Raw genomic sequence first — 13,386 nt, 5'->3', positions numbered from 1 at the left:
AATGTAGAAGATTGGTAACAATTATTTTAATATAAGGATTTAAGTAGTCATTTGTCAACCTCAATGAATAATTATCAACACTTTCCTGACTTGAGCATTTTAAATCCCTTCTAGTCCATGCAGGATGCAGGGTGACTGCACCTGAATATTGTCAAGCTAAGCCCAAGATGGAAGACAGCAAATGTCTTTTTTTCTCTTTGTAGAGGGTCAGTATAGCTTCATGCTCCATTTGTTTCCTTTGCTAATTTGCTTATTCATTCAGAGGCAAGCTGAAATTAGGAAATGAATTGAACCCCCTACCTAACCTGGGTTGCTTGTACCAAAGGTATCTGAGAATACACTTCAAATTTTTCCCAATTAAAGTTATAGTTTCACTATGGGAATGGTTAGAAATTCATATCTTATGGCTTCTCCTCAAGGCTTCTAGGAAAAAATAAATGGTTTGTTGGAAGTAGGCTGCTTTGTTCTAAAGGTCGTCTCTTGAATTTTTCCTGCATACAATCTTCGTAGCAAATGAAGCTTTTGCAGTAAAATAGGTTTCACTCTGGATTGGTGATTCGTTCAGTGTACCAGGTCTTATTCAGCCAGTGGGGAGGATCCCCACCAAAGGAAAGTGGCATCAAAAAGTGATGTTTATAGGGCTTAGCTTTGATGTTGTCCTTGTCTTTGGGTTCAAAGCTCAAAGTAACAGCTTAGTCGAAGATGGATCATTTTTATCTAAAAAATATCTGGAGGATCATTGTCTAATATTATGTTTCCCAATGAGCACATCTGGTTATAGCAGAATGGTTTGCTGATTTCCACATAGTTCAAGGATTACATTCTACTTGAAGCCTTTTCTAACCTCCTCAACTAACTAATCTCAAATATCTCAAGTGTAAGTAGGTGCTGCAATGAATAGAGAGTCCCAGGCTTGGAGTCAGGAAGACCCAAGTTCAAATTCGGTTTCAGATACTTACCAGCTGTGTGACCCTGGACAAATCACTTAACTTTTGTTTACCTCAGTTTCCTCATTTTTAAGATGGGGATAATAATTGCATCTCTGTACCTCAGTTTCCTCATTCATAAAATGGGGATATAGCACCTCTATCTAAGGGTTGTTGTGAGGATCAAATGAGATAATAGTTGTAAAGCACTTAACATAGTGTGCCTGGAACATAGTAAACCCTATAGCTATTATTGTGGAGTATTAAGTGAGGTAATATTTGTACAAAGCACTTAGCACAGCTCCTAGCACAGAGTAGGAGCTACATAAATGCTTCTTCTCTTTACTGGCAACTGTTATATTCTTCTTTTTTAACTACCTTGTATTTCTATGTCTTGAATTTATTTTGTGCTTTTCCTTTATACTCTTATATATGTGCATATTTTCCCCCCAATAAATTATAAACTTCTTGAAGGCAGCAGCTGTTTCTCTTCTTTTTTTTTTTTGTCTTTCCTCAGCATCTAGCACCGTGCTCAAAGTAGACACCTAATGAGTGCTTGTTGACTGATCGATCCTTCCTCTTCCCTAAACTGAGCCTTATTTTGTGTGTGACTACATATACGTTACCTCCGTGAGGGAAGAGAATATTTCATTTTTGCCATTCTATCCGTGGTACCTAATCCAGTGTCCTGGGAAGCTAGGTGGGGCAGTAGATAGAGTGCTGGGCCTGGAGTTAGGAAGACTTTTCTTCCTGAGTTCAAATTTGACCTCACATACTTACTATCTGTGTGACCCTGGGCAGGTCACTTCACCCTGTTTGTCTCATCATCTGTAAAATGAGCTGGAGAAGGAGATGACAAACCTTTCTAGAACCTTTGCCAAGAAAATCCCAAATGGGGTCACACGGAGTTGGAGATGACTGAAACAATTGAACAACAAATACAACAAAAGTCTAGTGTCCAGCACATACAGAATTACAAGTATCTAACAAATGCTTTCAATTGATTGATTTGGCTCTTATATTCTGTCACATCATTTATGCCCAGTTCAAATTATAGTAGTTCTCATTATAGTAGAGCATGTTATATGTATAGACTGAGATGTATCATAAACTAAATCATATATTCTATAGCATTAGCAAAATGCTTGTTACAGTAGATTTAACCTTAAACAAACAAATGTGTGAAAAAGCATTTAAATACTTGGTTGTGGTGGTTTAGCTATTTCCAAGTCTTTGTGACCCCTTTTTGGGTTTCCTTGTCAAGGATACTGGAGTGGTTTGCATTTCCTTCTCCAACTCATTTTACAAATGAGGAAACTGAGGCAAACAGGGTTAAGTGACTTGTGCAGGGTCACACACCTAGTAAGTGTCTGAGACTGGATTTGAACTCAAGGTACCTTGCTGTTTACTTGAGGCAGTTGGTGGGCACACATGGCCCCTTTTCTGTAGCTCTGTAGTTCTGTGACTCTTACATCTCTTTGCTACCCTGGATGATGGTTGTGGGGTTGGGATGGAAGCAAGGCCCATGATCAGGGGTTGCTGCTATTCCCAGAGTTCTTACGTTCAGGGAAGTGGACTGTCCCCCTCCATGTCACAGGTGGTGGTTGATCAGCAGTTAGTGTTGGTAGCAATGTAGATAAGAGGTCTGTTCTCCACAAAGGTTGCTCTCCTTGGTAGCTGTGGTGACCAAGCTGGAAACAGGGCTGATGATCTGAATAACACTGCTCTTCCCTAAAATCTTGGACTCAAGGTCCTAGGGATTCTTCATATGTCCATGTGGAGGTTGTAGAGGAGGTTTGGCTAGCCTGGCAGATGCCACCTCTTTTCTTTCTCTCAGAGTGCCTTCGTGCTTCAGCTAAGTTGGCTTAATGTTTACCTTACATCTACATACATATGTGTACAAATATGTGTATGTGTGTATGTGTGTGTGTGTGTGTGTGTGTGTGTATCATTAGCTGAAATGCATGAAGCGCTTTAAACACATTATCTCACTGGACCACACAGTAATTCTGGAAGTGAATAGTATAAATATAACCTTCATTTTACATACGAAGAGATATACATAAGAAAATAAAGTGACTTGCCTAAGGTAGCTAGACCAAGACAAACTCATGTCTCTAACTCTGAAAAGTTGCTAAGCTTCTGGAATTTTCCTTGTACCCCAGAATTCATTAAATAACCGAACTACTCAAAGTTAGTTGTAACATATTGGCTTAGGTATCTCCATGTGATAGGGAAGAGCAATATTATTTCTCCCATTTGACAGATGACAGAACTGAAGGCCAGAGGGATTATTTCCACTTAATGGTAGTTGTCCAGTGTGAACTATAATTTGAAGCTACCCTCTTTAATGCAACACCCCCTCCCCCCAAAAATCCCCAAACCAACAAACAAAAATTGGGATCATGTTTTTTTCCCCCTTCCTTAATTAGCAGTCATTTGGTGATAAAAAGACATTATGGTCTTATTTACCCTGTAATAGCTTTATTATCAGCTAATAATGGCTTGGGGATTCTAGGTTGATTAGGTAGCATTAATAATAACATTCTAGAAATCGAAGTACCTTGGAAAATCTCTTTCTTGCAGAGCAAGAATACAAGGTCTATGGATGGTTTTGCTGCAGTTTCTATAGTTACTTAACTTTGGCTCACAGAATTTGAGATTTAGAACTAAAAGGAACCTGGAAGATCATCTAGCCCACCTTCCTTATTTTACAGTTGGAGAAACTGAGGCCCAGCAGGGTTGAAAGGACTTGTCCATTGTTATAGTGCATTAAGTAGCAGGACTAGGAATCAAATCTTTGTCTTTTCATTCCAGATCCATCATTCTCTCGATTATTGCACTGGCAGCCAAGACCTACATATAAAATCTTACAATCTTTCCTAATTTGTGGAGCATTTTGAATTTCTTTCCTTTAGTCCTTGGTTCTTTTCAAAATGTTCAAAAAGCCTTTAGTTTGGTAATAGCCACTGGAATGAGGATAGGAGCAAAAGAATCCCATAATGCAGGAACCATAAGGCATTTTTGCTGCTAATCATTTTCACACTGCTATTGAGTTGTTAGAGGCTGATTACGATCTGGCCCTGGGATTTGTTGGATTCATTTTACCTCTCAGGTAGGTCTTGAATCCTCAGTGAACATTTGTTGGCGTCCCTGAGTTACTATCTTTTAAACAATAATGTTACTGCTTTATCACAGGTTTGCTCTTTTAAAAGGCTGAAAAATGGGAAATTAAAATGGAGTCAAAAGATGAAATGGCCCATAGAAAAGCAAATGAGTTCAGTTCACACATAACTGTTTATTTAAAGATAATCAGTAAAGGAGATGCCACTTTTTTTTTTTTGTCTTTGATGTGTTTTGGTCTCAAGACAAATCTGGGTATTTCTTTTTTCCCTTTCACTGAATGTCCCTGGTTATGGTTTATCTGTGGCTGTGGAAATTATTATTTAAAAATAAATCTTCTGCAATATTGTCTTCATTTGTCAAAAGAAAATATTCAGGGCAGAGCCAAATCTCTGAAAGTCTTTTAATTGATGTTTGTGATTATGTTATTCTATGATCTTATTATAGATATTTACAAAAGTTATTTGGCAGATATAAAAATTCATTTCAAGTTTTAGGGTTCCAAATGATTATTACAATGATTATTGCCTAATATAACTAGAATTAGCTTTCCATCTGTGGCATGTGTGGAAGGGCTGACATCTTCTGTATCTTTACTTTGTAGGCCACTGATGATTATGACCCAGAAGATCACAACCCTGGCGTTCCAAATTCACGATGGTGAGGAAGTACTCTCCTCATGGCCATGTTGGCATTAGACCCACTTCTTACATTGTACTGGTGATTGGCAGCCTGGAAAGAGCTCATCTTGTTGCTAGTTCAGTGGTTCATAAATTTATCTTAACTTCTTCAGCATCTTAATTCCTGAGACAGTACTTTATGTTTGCTGAAATATTTTTGCTGAGAGGAGAGGCTTTCCTCTTTATCTTGACAAGATCCAAATCTCTCGGGTGACATTCTTTCTTTTCCATTATCAGTGCTATTAAAGAGAAATGACACTTTCATTGCTTCACTCCTATCTCCGGAAAGTTAAAAAATAATCCAAAATTAAGCCCCATTTGACATTGTTAACTGATGATGTTTACCTGAACTGTTAAATATTTTAGAAAAGAATATTTTAGCCTTTTCTATCCCCTCTCCTCTATCATTTGTTGACTGATGAATTGAATAGGAAGAGTAACACAATGTAAAACCTTGGAGATACTTCTTAGTGCACACAAATGGATACTTTCTTCTCATCAATCTATTCTTTAGGAGAGGAGCAAGTTCTTATTATTAGGTTTCAACAAATGTATCATAGAGAGTAAGCAAGAGGAGGCTTCAGAAGCAATTTAGTCCAAGACTCTCATTTGACAAATTAGAAAATTAGGAGCTTAAAATGCCTACACTCACAGAAGTGGGGTCTTCTGATCTGAGCCAACAGTCTTGCTGTGGTGCTGAGATCTGGCCATGGTACTATCTGAAGATGTTATTTTCTGTAGAAAAGAAGTTTTTAAAAATAATAGCTCATGTTCAATATAGTGCTTAGCAGTACACAAAGTATTTTCCTCAGAACAAGTCTGTTGACTAGGGAATTCTAGTATTATCTTGCCCATTTTCTTGGTGAGCCAACTTATCTGAAGCTTATAGAGATTACATGGCTTTTACAGCCAGTTGGGCCTTTGGACTCGGTTCTTATTAGAAAGGATATAGCCTTCCCCAAAACTCACTTATGTGGTACTAGTTACCCCTTGAAAAGCTCTTTTTAATAGTTACACACACTGATTTTGTAAATAGTTTTTAACCTGGTGAATTTTCTATTTGAGAAGCTAAGAAGAATGATGATTTCTCTTAGCTGTGTTTCTTATTTCTTCTCAAAAGCTTGGGGACTAATTTAATTTAGTTGGAACCCTTAGTATTCTCGATCCATATCTCTACTCTAGCTGTTACCTGGATAATTTGGTACTGTAGGCTCAAGTACTCTGAAAAGCTAGAACCTGAGTGACTTAGTTTACCGTTAACTCCCCTTGGCAGTAATGTATCCACGCATTAACAGGATAAAGTAAATGCTTGACTTGTTTCAGTCCTTGCTGGTTGCCTAATAAGTATTTGGTGAGTTCAAGCAAAGAATAGGTTTACTCTTAAAGAGTTCTCCTTCCAGTTTTTCATCTGGGCACAATGAATTATCTGCACGTTTATCTGTCCAGTTTATCCTGTTTTATTGACTATTGCTTACAAGGAATGAAAAATTTTTCACTTTTTTTGTTCTAGTAAGGGGAAGATATGAATTTTAAAGTTTTGTTTTCTGCCCTTCCTTTGGCATTTTTTGAATTACCCTTAAGACTGGTGTCCACACTGAGGTCAAGTTAATAATACCTTTTCTGCAGCAACAGCTCTTGATTTACAGTACATGATAAGGGCTTGCTATCAGTTTTAGGCTTCTTAAATAAGGAACACATGCATTTTGTATACACAAATAACACAAACAGAGATTTAGTTAATAATTTGTCTGACAAGTATTTTTGTGTTAATGTATAATGACCCTGAACTGGGTTTGTTCTTCCTTGTGTGGTGGAAGACATATTTCTCCAGTTATAGAGAGAACAAAGCTTTCCCTTGGCCCCCAAAAAGAACCCCATCTTACACCAATCAAACTTCTTTCTGTACCTAGTGCCAAATGAAGACTGACTATTACAGGCAGCTAGTGCTACTTCTGTATTTACTTCTCTTAGGTATGCATAAAAAATGACCTAGAGAACACTAGGGGACCATCACACCTGGGAGAGAAGGTAATTACAATTCACATTTATATACAGCCTTAAGTTTTTGTTGAATGGTTTTCAGTTATGTTCAACTCTCCATGACCCCATTTTGGGGTGCTCTTGGCAAAGATACTGTAGTGTTTTGCAGTTTTCTTCTTCAGTCCATTTTACAGATAGCAGATTTTACAAAGGCAAACAGGGTTCAGTTACTTGTCCAGAGTCACACAGCTACAAAGTGTCTGAGGCTGGATTTGAGCTCCTGAACATGAATCTTTCTGATTCCAAGTCCAGCACTGTACTCACTGCACCACCTAGCTCACCTTAATTTTTACAAGGCCCTTAATTTAGGTTTAAAAGTGTATCATGCCCATTTTATAAATAAAGGAACTGATATTCCAAGAGATTAATTGACTTGACCCAGGACATATTCATCTTAAACTGCAGAGCTGAGGCTTTATCCTGGGCCTCCTAACTCCAGGGATAGTGATCTTCTCACTGTGTCATCTTTGTGGTCCTTGTGCTTCATTTCACAAAGTGGGAATAAAATAGATGCCTGGAATACTGTTCTGCGTCTGCAGGGAAAGAAGGAATTATAGAGTTTTCTTTTCACTTCTATAGAAACCTCTTGGAAAGTTGTCCTCAATAGGTTACAGGAGTCCGACCTATTGATTGGAAAATTGATAAAGCCAAACTATACTTCAAGTTTTTTTCAACACAGAATTTGTGAGGATTAAAAAAAAATCTATTCTTTCTTGATATCTGTTGGTGATTGGGTATAGGACTTTATGGTCTCTTTACTTAATCCCAATCCTCTCATCATCCCCCACCCCCCATGCAATGGCTAGAAGTCTTGAGGTCCAACATCCAAAATTGCAGAGTGTGTGTGTGTGTGTGTGTGTGTGTGTGTGGCTTAATAAATCTGGAATGAGAGCAGGAGCGTTGAGGAGCAGGGTCATAAATCTAGGATTCAAAGGGACTGTAAACGTCATCTAAACAACATTCCCCATTTTATAGGCAAGTGAACTGAGGACCAGGTAGGTTAAGTGACTTACCCAAAGTCAATAAGTAAAAGAATCAGGATCCAAACTCAGGTCTTGTGTTCATTTCAAGACTCTCCCCACCAGACTCCATAAGCACTGACTAAAGAAATGGGACTATGCTTTCCTTAGAAATGTGAAGCTGAAGGGATGAGTCCACCCAGGGCTACATTTTTTCTCCACTGAGCACAGCAGAGAAGGTAATGCCCCCAAAACACTGACCAATCATTTAAGCAGTAGCATTGACATTTCTCCTCATGTGCTTTCAAGTACAATAATCACACAGAGTGGGTATATCCTAGGGCACAGGTTCATCAATGCCCAGCCAATCATTGGGAGCAGCTGTTTATAATTGCTTACAATTATAATTACTTTATAGTTTTGATGGATAGGGTATTGGACTTGGAGTCAGGAAGACCTAAGTTCAAATCCCACCTTAGACATTTATTAACTATGTGACCCCGGGTGAGCCACTGAACCTCTTCTGGCCTCAGTTTCCCCATATCTGAAATGAAGATAATGGTAATGCCTACCTGACAGGTTTATTGTTGGGATCAAATGAGATAATATGTGTAAACTTTAAGCACTCTATAAATGCTGAAGGGATATTTTAAAGCAATGCCTGAGACACATTTCATACTGCTGGTGATCTTCAAACTAGCCCAGTTCACTTAGTTCTGAGGAAGGCAGAACAATTATATTGATCAGTAGCAATTTATAGCTCAAAAAATTGGACCAGGGTCATGGATCCTGGGAAGCTACCACACCATCAGTGGTCATGGGGTTCTATCATATTTTTGACTTGTGTTATACCTATCTGGATTTCATGTATAGAGTTCAGAGCCAGGGGTTTCTCCTGTGTATTTTGGCTGGGGAAAATAGCACTCTCAACCTTCTATGGGTTGTTGGAGCAGACTGTGGCATGTTCAGATTTCTTAGGTGAGAGAGAGAACTAGTCTGGGAGAGGAAATGCCACTGAATTTTGTTAACTAGCATATACTCCGAAGAGTCAGCCTTCAGCCTCCCGTGGTATTATTGTAAAAGGAAACATTCATCTAAGAAGGCAGATTGTGACAGCTTTAATCATCTCATCTTTATAATATTGTTTTTCCTAGGATTGGGCCGAAAAACTGAGGACCTCACTCCTGAGCAACTTCGACTTGCTATAAAGTAAGTTTCTTATTCTCCTAATCATTATCAAATCTCTGATATAAAGATATGCATATATATGTATGCATGGACATATACTAGTTGCTATGTGATTATGTGCAACTCATCTTCGTCATTCAGAAAAATAGGCATAATACTCCCTGTAGTAACTAGATCACAATGTTCATGAGGATCAAATGAGATAATACGGAGTGTCCCAAAAGTCTTATTCAGTTTTGCACTTTGTTTGCTTAAAGTTATATGTAAGAGGTGAGGGACAGGAGTGTGTGGAACTCCACACCTTAACTATTTATAGCACCAAATCCCTTTACATATCTAAAGTATGTTTTCATATAAATTTCATGATTATAACCATCCTCATTATTAATAAATAGTAGCATTTGGAATTCAAGTTCTGGAAACCTATTCTTTGGATAAATGTCATCCAAAGTAGGTGCCAGAGATTATTTGAAAAGCAAGGCCCACCTGGACAATACGGGATGAAGAATTCTGTTTTGTGTGGCTCCATATTCTTTGGAGGCTGGACCTCTGCCTTTGAATAGCAGCCACTCTGATGAAACTGGGAAAAGATTTTCTTAAGCCCTTTCATAGTTGGTATGATAGAATGCATTCATAGAGCATAAAAGTAGCTGCTGAATCTCTGTGTGTATTTAAGTTGGGAGAGAAGATAAAGCTGGAAAAAAAGATAAAAGTGGAGAGATGATGACTTGAATTTTTTTTTTTTAAGTCTTGCACCTACTATTCTTAACTTTTAGGAATGATTAATAAATAATTCTTACCCATAGCCATTCTTACATGCTATTTTCTCTAATATTTCTGAAAACAGAGAGCAAAAACTTGATTATTTGGGTGTAGGTGGCAATATTTAAATTGCTTCAACTGGATCCATTAGAATTGAGCAATTGTGGACCATCTTTGAAAGTATGGATTATTCTCAAATAAAATGCATTATTCTCAAATAAAATGGATTATTCTGAAATAAAAGTTGTCCAGAATTGTTAGGAGGCAAGGAGTATATAAGAGAGTCCTCAGATTCAGCATGGAGATTGAATGGAGGAAAACTGTAATTCACATTGTTGTCCTTGGCCTGTACTTTTGGACAAAACCCAGCTCTTTTCTACTACAGTGCCTGTACTGAATGCTATAGTCTAGTCAAGAGAGTCCTGAACCATAAAGAGTGCTGAATTCTATTTGTAACTCCAATAATTAAATGAAACTTCGGGCAAGCCATACAATTCTGTATTTTGCTTTTTTTTGTCAAATGGTGACAGCATGATGAGCTCTTCTCAGACATATAGAGATATCACAAAGATATCTGAAAAATTGTTTGAGAAAATATTTACAGTTCTTTGGGATAAAGGCCTCTATGAATCTTAAGAACATAGTTTTATTATCATCCTTTCTCTTTTGCATTTACTTTCTGCCAAGGTTTTAAATGCCTACACATATTAGCCTTTGAATGGAGCATGCATATTAGCAAAAACAGATTTTGGTTTTAAGAAATAATTTTCCAAAGTCACTAATACTAGAAATTACTAGCTTTATGTAGCACTTTTAAGTTTGCAATATATTTTACATGCATTATCTCCTTTGATACTAATGATGTTTTGGTGACATAGATGCTACTATTATTTCCATTTTACATATGAGGAAATTAAGGCTTAGTGGGCTTAAGTGAATTGCTTAAGGTCATGTAACTAGTAAGTGTAAGGTCAGATTCAAATTCATGTCTATCTGATACAACATGATGTCACCTTAATCACTGTCTCTAGTAATTAAACCCTCATAATAATTTTCTCTGCTTTGATATTCAACCTTAACTGAAAAAACTAGATTCTGTGGCATTTTAAACTGAAAGATGTGGTTGGGTCAAATTGATTTCATCATTAAGACCCTGCATTTTCCATTTGCCACATATTTTCTTATGCCACATATACACAATTAGTTTAAACAACTCAATAAGTATCTTTTGAACTCCTACTATGTGTCAAGAACTGAAATCACATAACATGGAGAGACAAAAGAAATACAAGGGGGGATTTAAAATTTCTTTTAAAGCACTAGGCAAATTCTGAAATGTTTGGATCGTTTAAAATATGTGAAAAATTTTAGCACACTTTACAAATTTAAAATCTTTTGTTTTCTGAGAGGCATATGGCTCAGCTATAAGAACATTGAATGAAGAGTTAGGAAATCTAGGTTCTACTCTCAGATTTCTTACTAATTAGCCAAGTGACTTTAAAAACATCATTCTAGGGAGGAGGTAGAGCCAAGATGGCAGAGTAAAGACAGGGACTTGCTTGAGCTCTCCCAAGTTTGCCCCCAAATAATGTTAAAATAGCACCTTGAAACAAACTCTGGAGTGGCAGAACCAACAAAAGGATGGGGTAAAACTATTTTCCAGCCCAAGAAAACGCAGAAGGTTGGAAGGAAAGGTGTGTCTCAGTAGGGTGAGACTGGAGCACAGTCCAGTGTAGGCTGTGCTAGCACAGGTCATACCCAGCAAGTCAGCAGTAGGCCATGGAAGTAACTAAGTCAACAATGACTTCCAAAGGTAAGGGAGTTGGACAATTGGTTAAAAGGAGATTACAGGGAATCCTTTGCTGGCACCAGGAACAGGACTTTGTTGCATTGCCCATTTGTGGTTCAGGGTCATAGTCCCATGACAAAGAGTAATACTAGCAGCATTGGGAACCCTGAACAGTCCTAGGGCAGAAAAAAGTGCTTGTGGTTACTCATAGTCCACAGTACAGACCAGGAGAGCAGTGATCACAACTCTATTTAGATCATATTATCTTGGAAAAATTGAAAACTTACATAACTCCCAGAACTAGCTCTAAAAGCAACAGTCCAAAAAGCCTGAAGCTTGGGACAGTATCCCTTCCACTATAGAAGAGGAGCCCAAATTTAACATAAAGATAAAAGTCAAGAAATAGGCTAGCAAAGTAAGCAAGGAACAAAAAAAGAATCCAATCATAGAAAGTTATTATGGTTACAGTGAAATCAACACAAAAACTCAGAAGGCAATGAAATTAAAACAGATACATGCAAAGCCTCAAAGAAAAATGTAAATTGGTCTTAGGCCTTGGAATAACTCAGGAAGGATTTTAAAACTCAAATAAGAGAGGTAGAGAAAAAAATTGGTAAAATAAATAAGAATGATGCAAGAAAAGCATGAAAAAGAATCAATAGCTTGGTAAAGGAGGCAAAAAGAAAAAAATTGGACAAAATAACAACTTAAAAACCAGGCCAAACAGTAAAAGAGGCACAGAAATCCTTAAAAGGCATAATTGATTAACTGTAAAAAGACATAAGAAAAGTCACTGGAATAAAGAACTTCATAAAAATAGAGTTGACCAAGTAGAAAAGGAAGTACAAAACCTCACTGAAGAAAATAACTCCTTAAAAATTTAGATTTGGAAAAGTGGAAGCAATGACTCCATGAGACAACAAGAAACAATAAAGCAAAATCAAAAGAATAAAAAAAGGAAGAAAATGTGAAATTTCACATTGAAAAAGTAACTGACCTAGAAAATAGATCCTGGAGAGATAATTTAAGAATTATTGGATTACAATTTGAAATTATATGCAAAGGGCAATCCAACCATGCATACCCTTTGATCTAGCAATACCACTATTATCTGTATCCCAAAGAGATCATAAAAAAGGAAAAAGGACCTACATGTATAAAAATATTTATAGCAGCTCTTTTTGTGGTAGCAAAGAATTGGAAATTGAGGGAGTACCTATCAATGGGAGAATGGCTGAACTAGTCGTGGTATATGAATGTAATGGAATACAATTGTACCAGAAGAAATGATGAACAGGCAGATTTCAGGAAAACCTGGAAAGACTTACATGAACTGATGCTGAGTGAAGTGAGCAGAACCAGGAGAACATTGTACATAGGAACAGTAACATTGTGCAATGATCAACTATGGTAGACTTAGCTCCTCTCAGCAATTCAATGATCTAAGATAATTCTAAAGGGTTCATGATGGAAATGATATATAAATCCAGAGAAAGTACTATGGAATCTGAATACAGATTGAAGCATACTATTTTCACTTTTTTGCATGTGACCTTTCCCATTTGTTCTGAATCAACAGCTTGCTAAAGGAGATCCAAAAAAATACTGAAGAAAATAACACCTTTAAAACTAACTTTAGACTAACCCAACTGGCAAAAGAGGTCCAAAAAGCCAATGAGGAGAAAAATGCTTTAAAAAGCAAAATTAGCCAAATGGAAAAAGAGGTTCAAAAGCTCACTGAAAAAAAATAGTTCTTTAAAAATTAGAATGGAGCAGCTGGAAGCAGAATAGGATGGCGGGAAATATAGTTAGTCTATCACAACATGAGTATTATGAAAGTTTTTTTCCATAACTATGCATGTAAAGCCTATATTGAATGGCTTACCTTCTCAGTGGGGATGAGTGGGGAAGGATGAAAG

General features: G+C 37.2%; 1 protein-coding gene across 4 annotated transcripts in view; it reads left to right on the top strand.

Moving 5' to 3' along the window:
- Positions 1 to 13,386, top strand: part of MBOAT1 (membrane bound glycerophospholipid O-acyltransferase 1) — a 194,268-nt gene that overhangs the window by 82,532 nt on the left and 98,350 nt on the right. For all 4 annotated transcript variants that reach the window (XM_072603946.1, XM_072603945.1, XM_072603944.1 and 1 more), the window contains 2 exons: positions 4,654 to 4,709; positions 8,883 to 8,937. In XM_072603946.1, the coding sequence (XP_072460047.1) occupies positions 4,654 to 4,709; positions 8,883 to 8,937 (111 nt within the window). The remainder of the gene's footprint in view (positions 1 to 4,653; positions 4,710 to 8,882; positions 8,938 to 13,386) is intronic.

The sequence above is a fragment of the Notamacropus eugenii genome, chromosome 4, assembly GCF_028372415.1.
Source record: "Notamacropus eugenii isolate mMacEug1 chromosome 4, mMacEug1.pri_v2, whole genome shotgun sequence".
Lineage (NCBI taxonomy): Eukaryota > Metazoa > Chordata > Mammalia > Diprotodontia > Macropodidae > Notamacropus > Notamacropus eugenii.
Note: the sequence above shows the minus strand (reverse complement) of the source record. Positions and strands in the feature narration are given on the sequence as shown.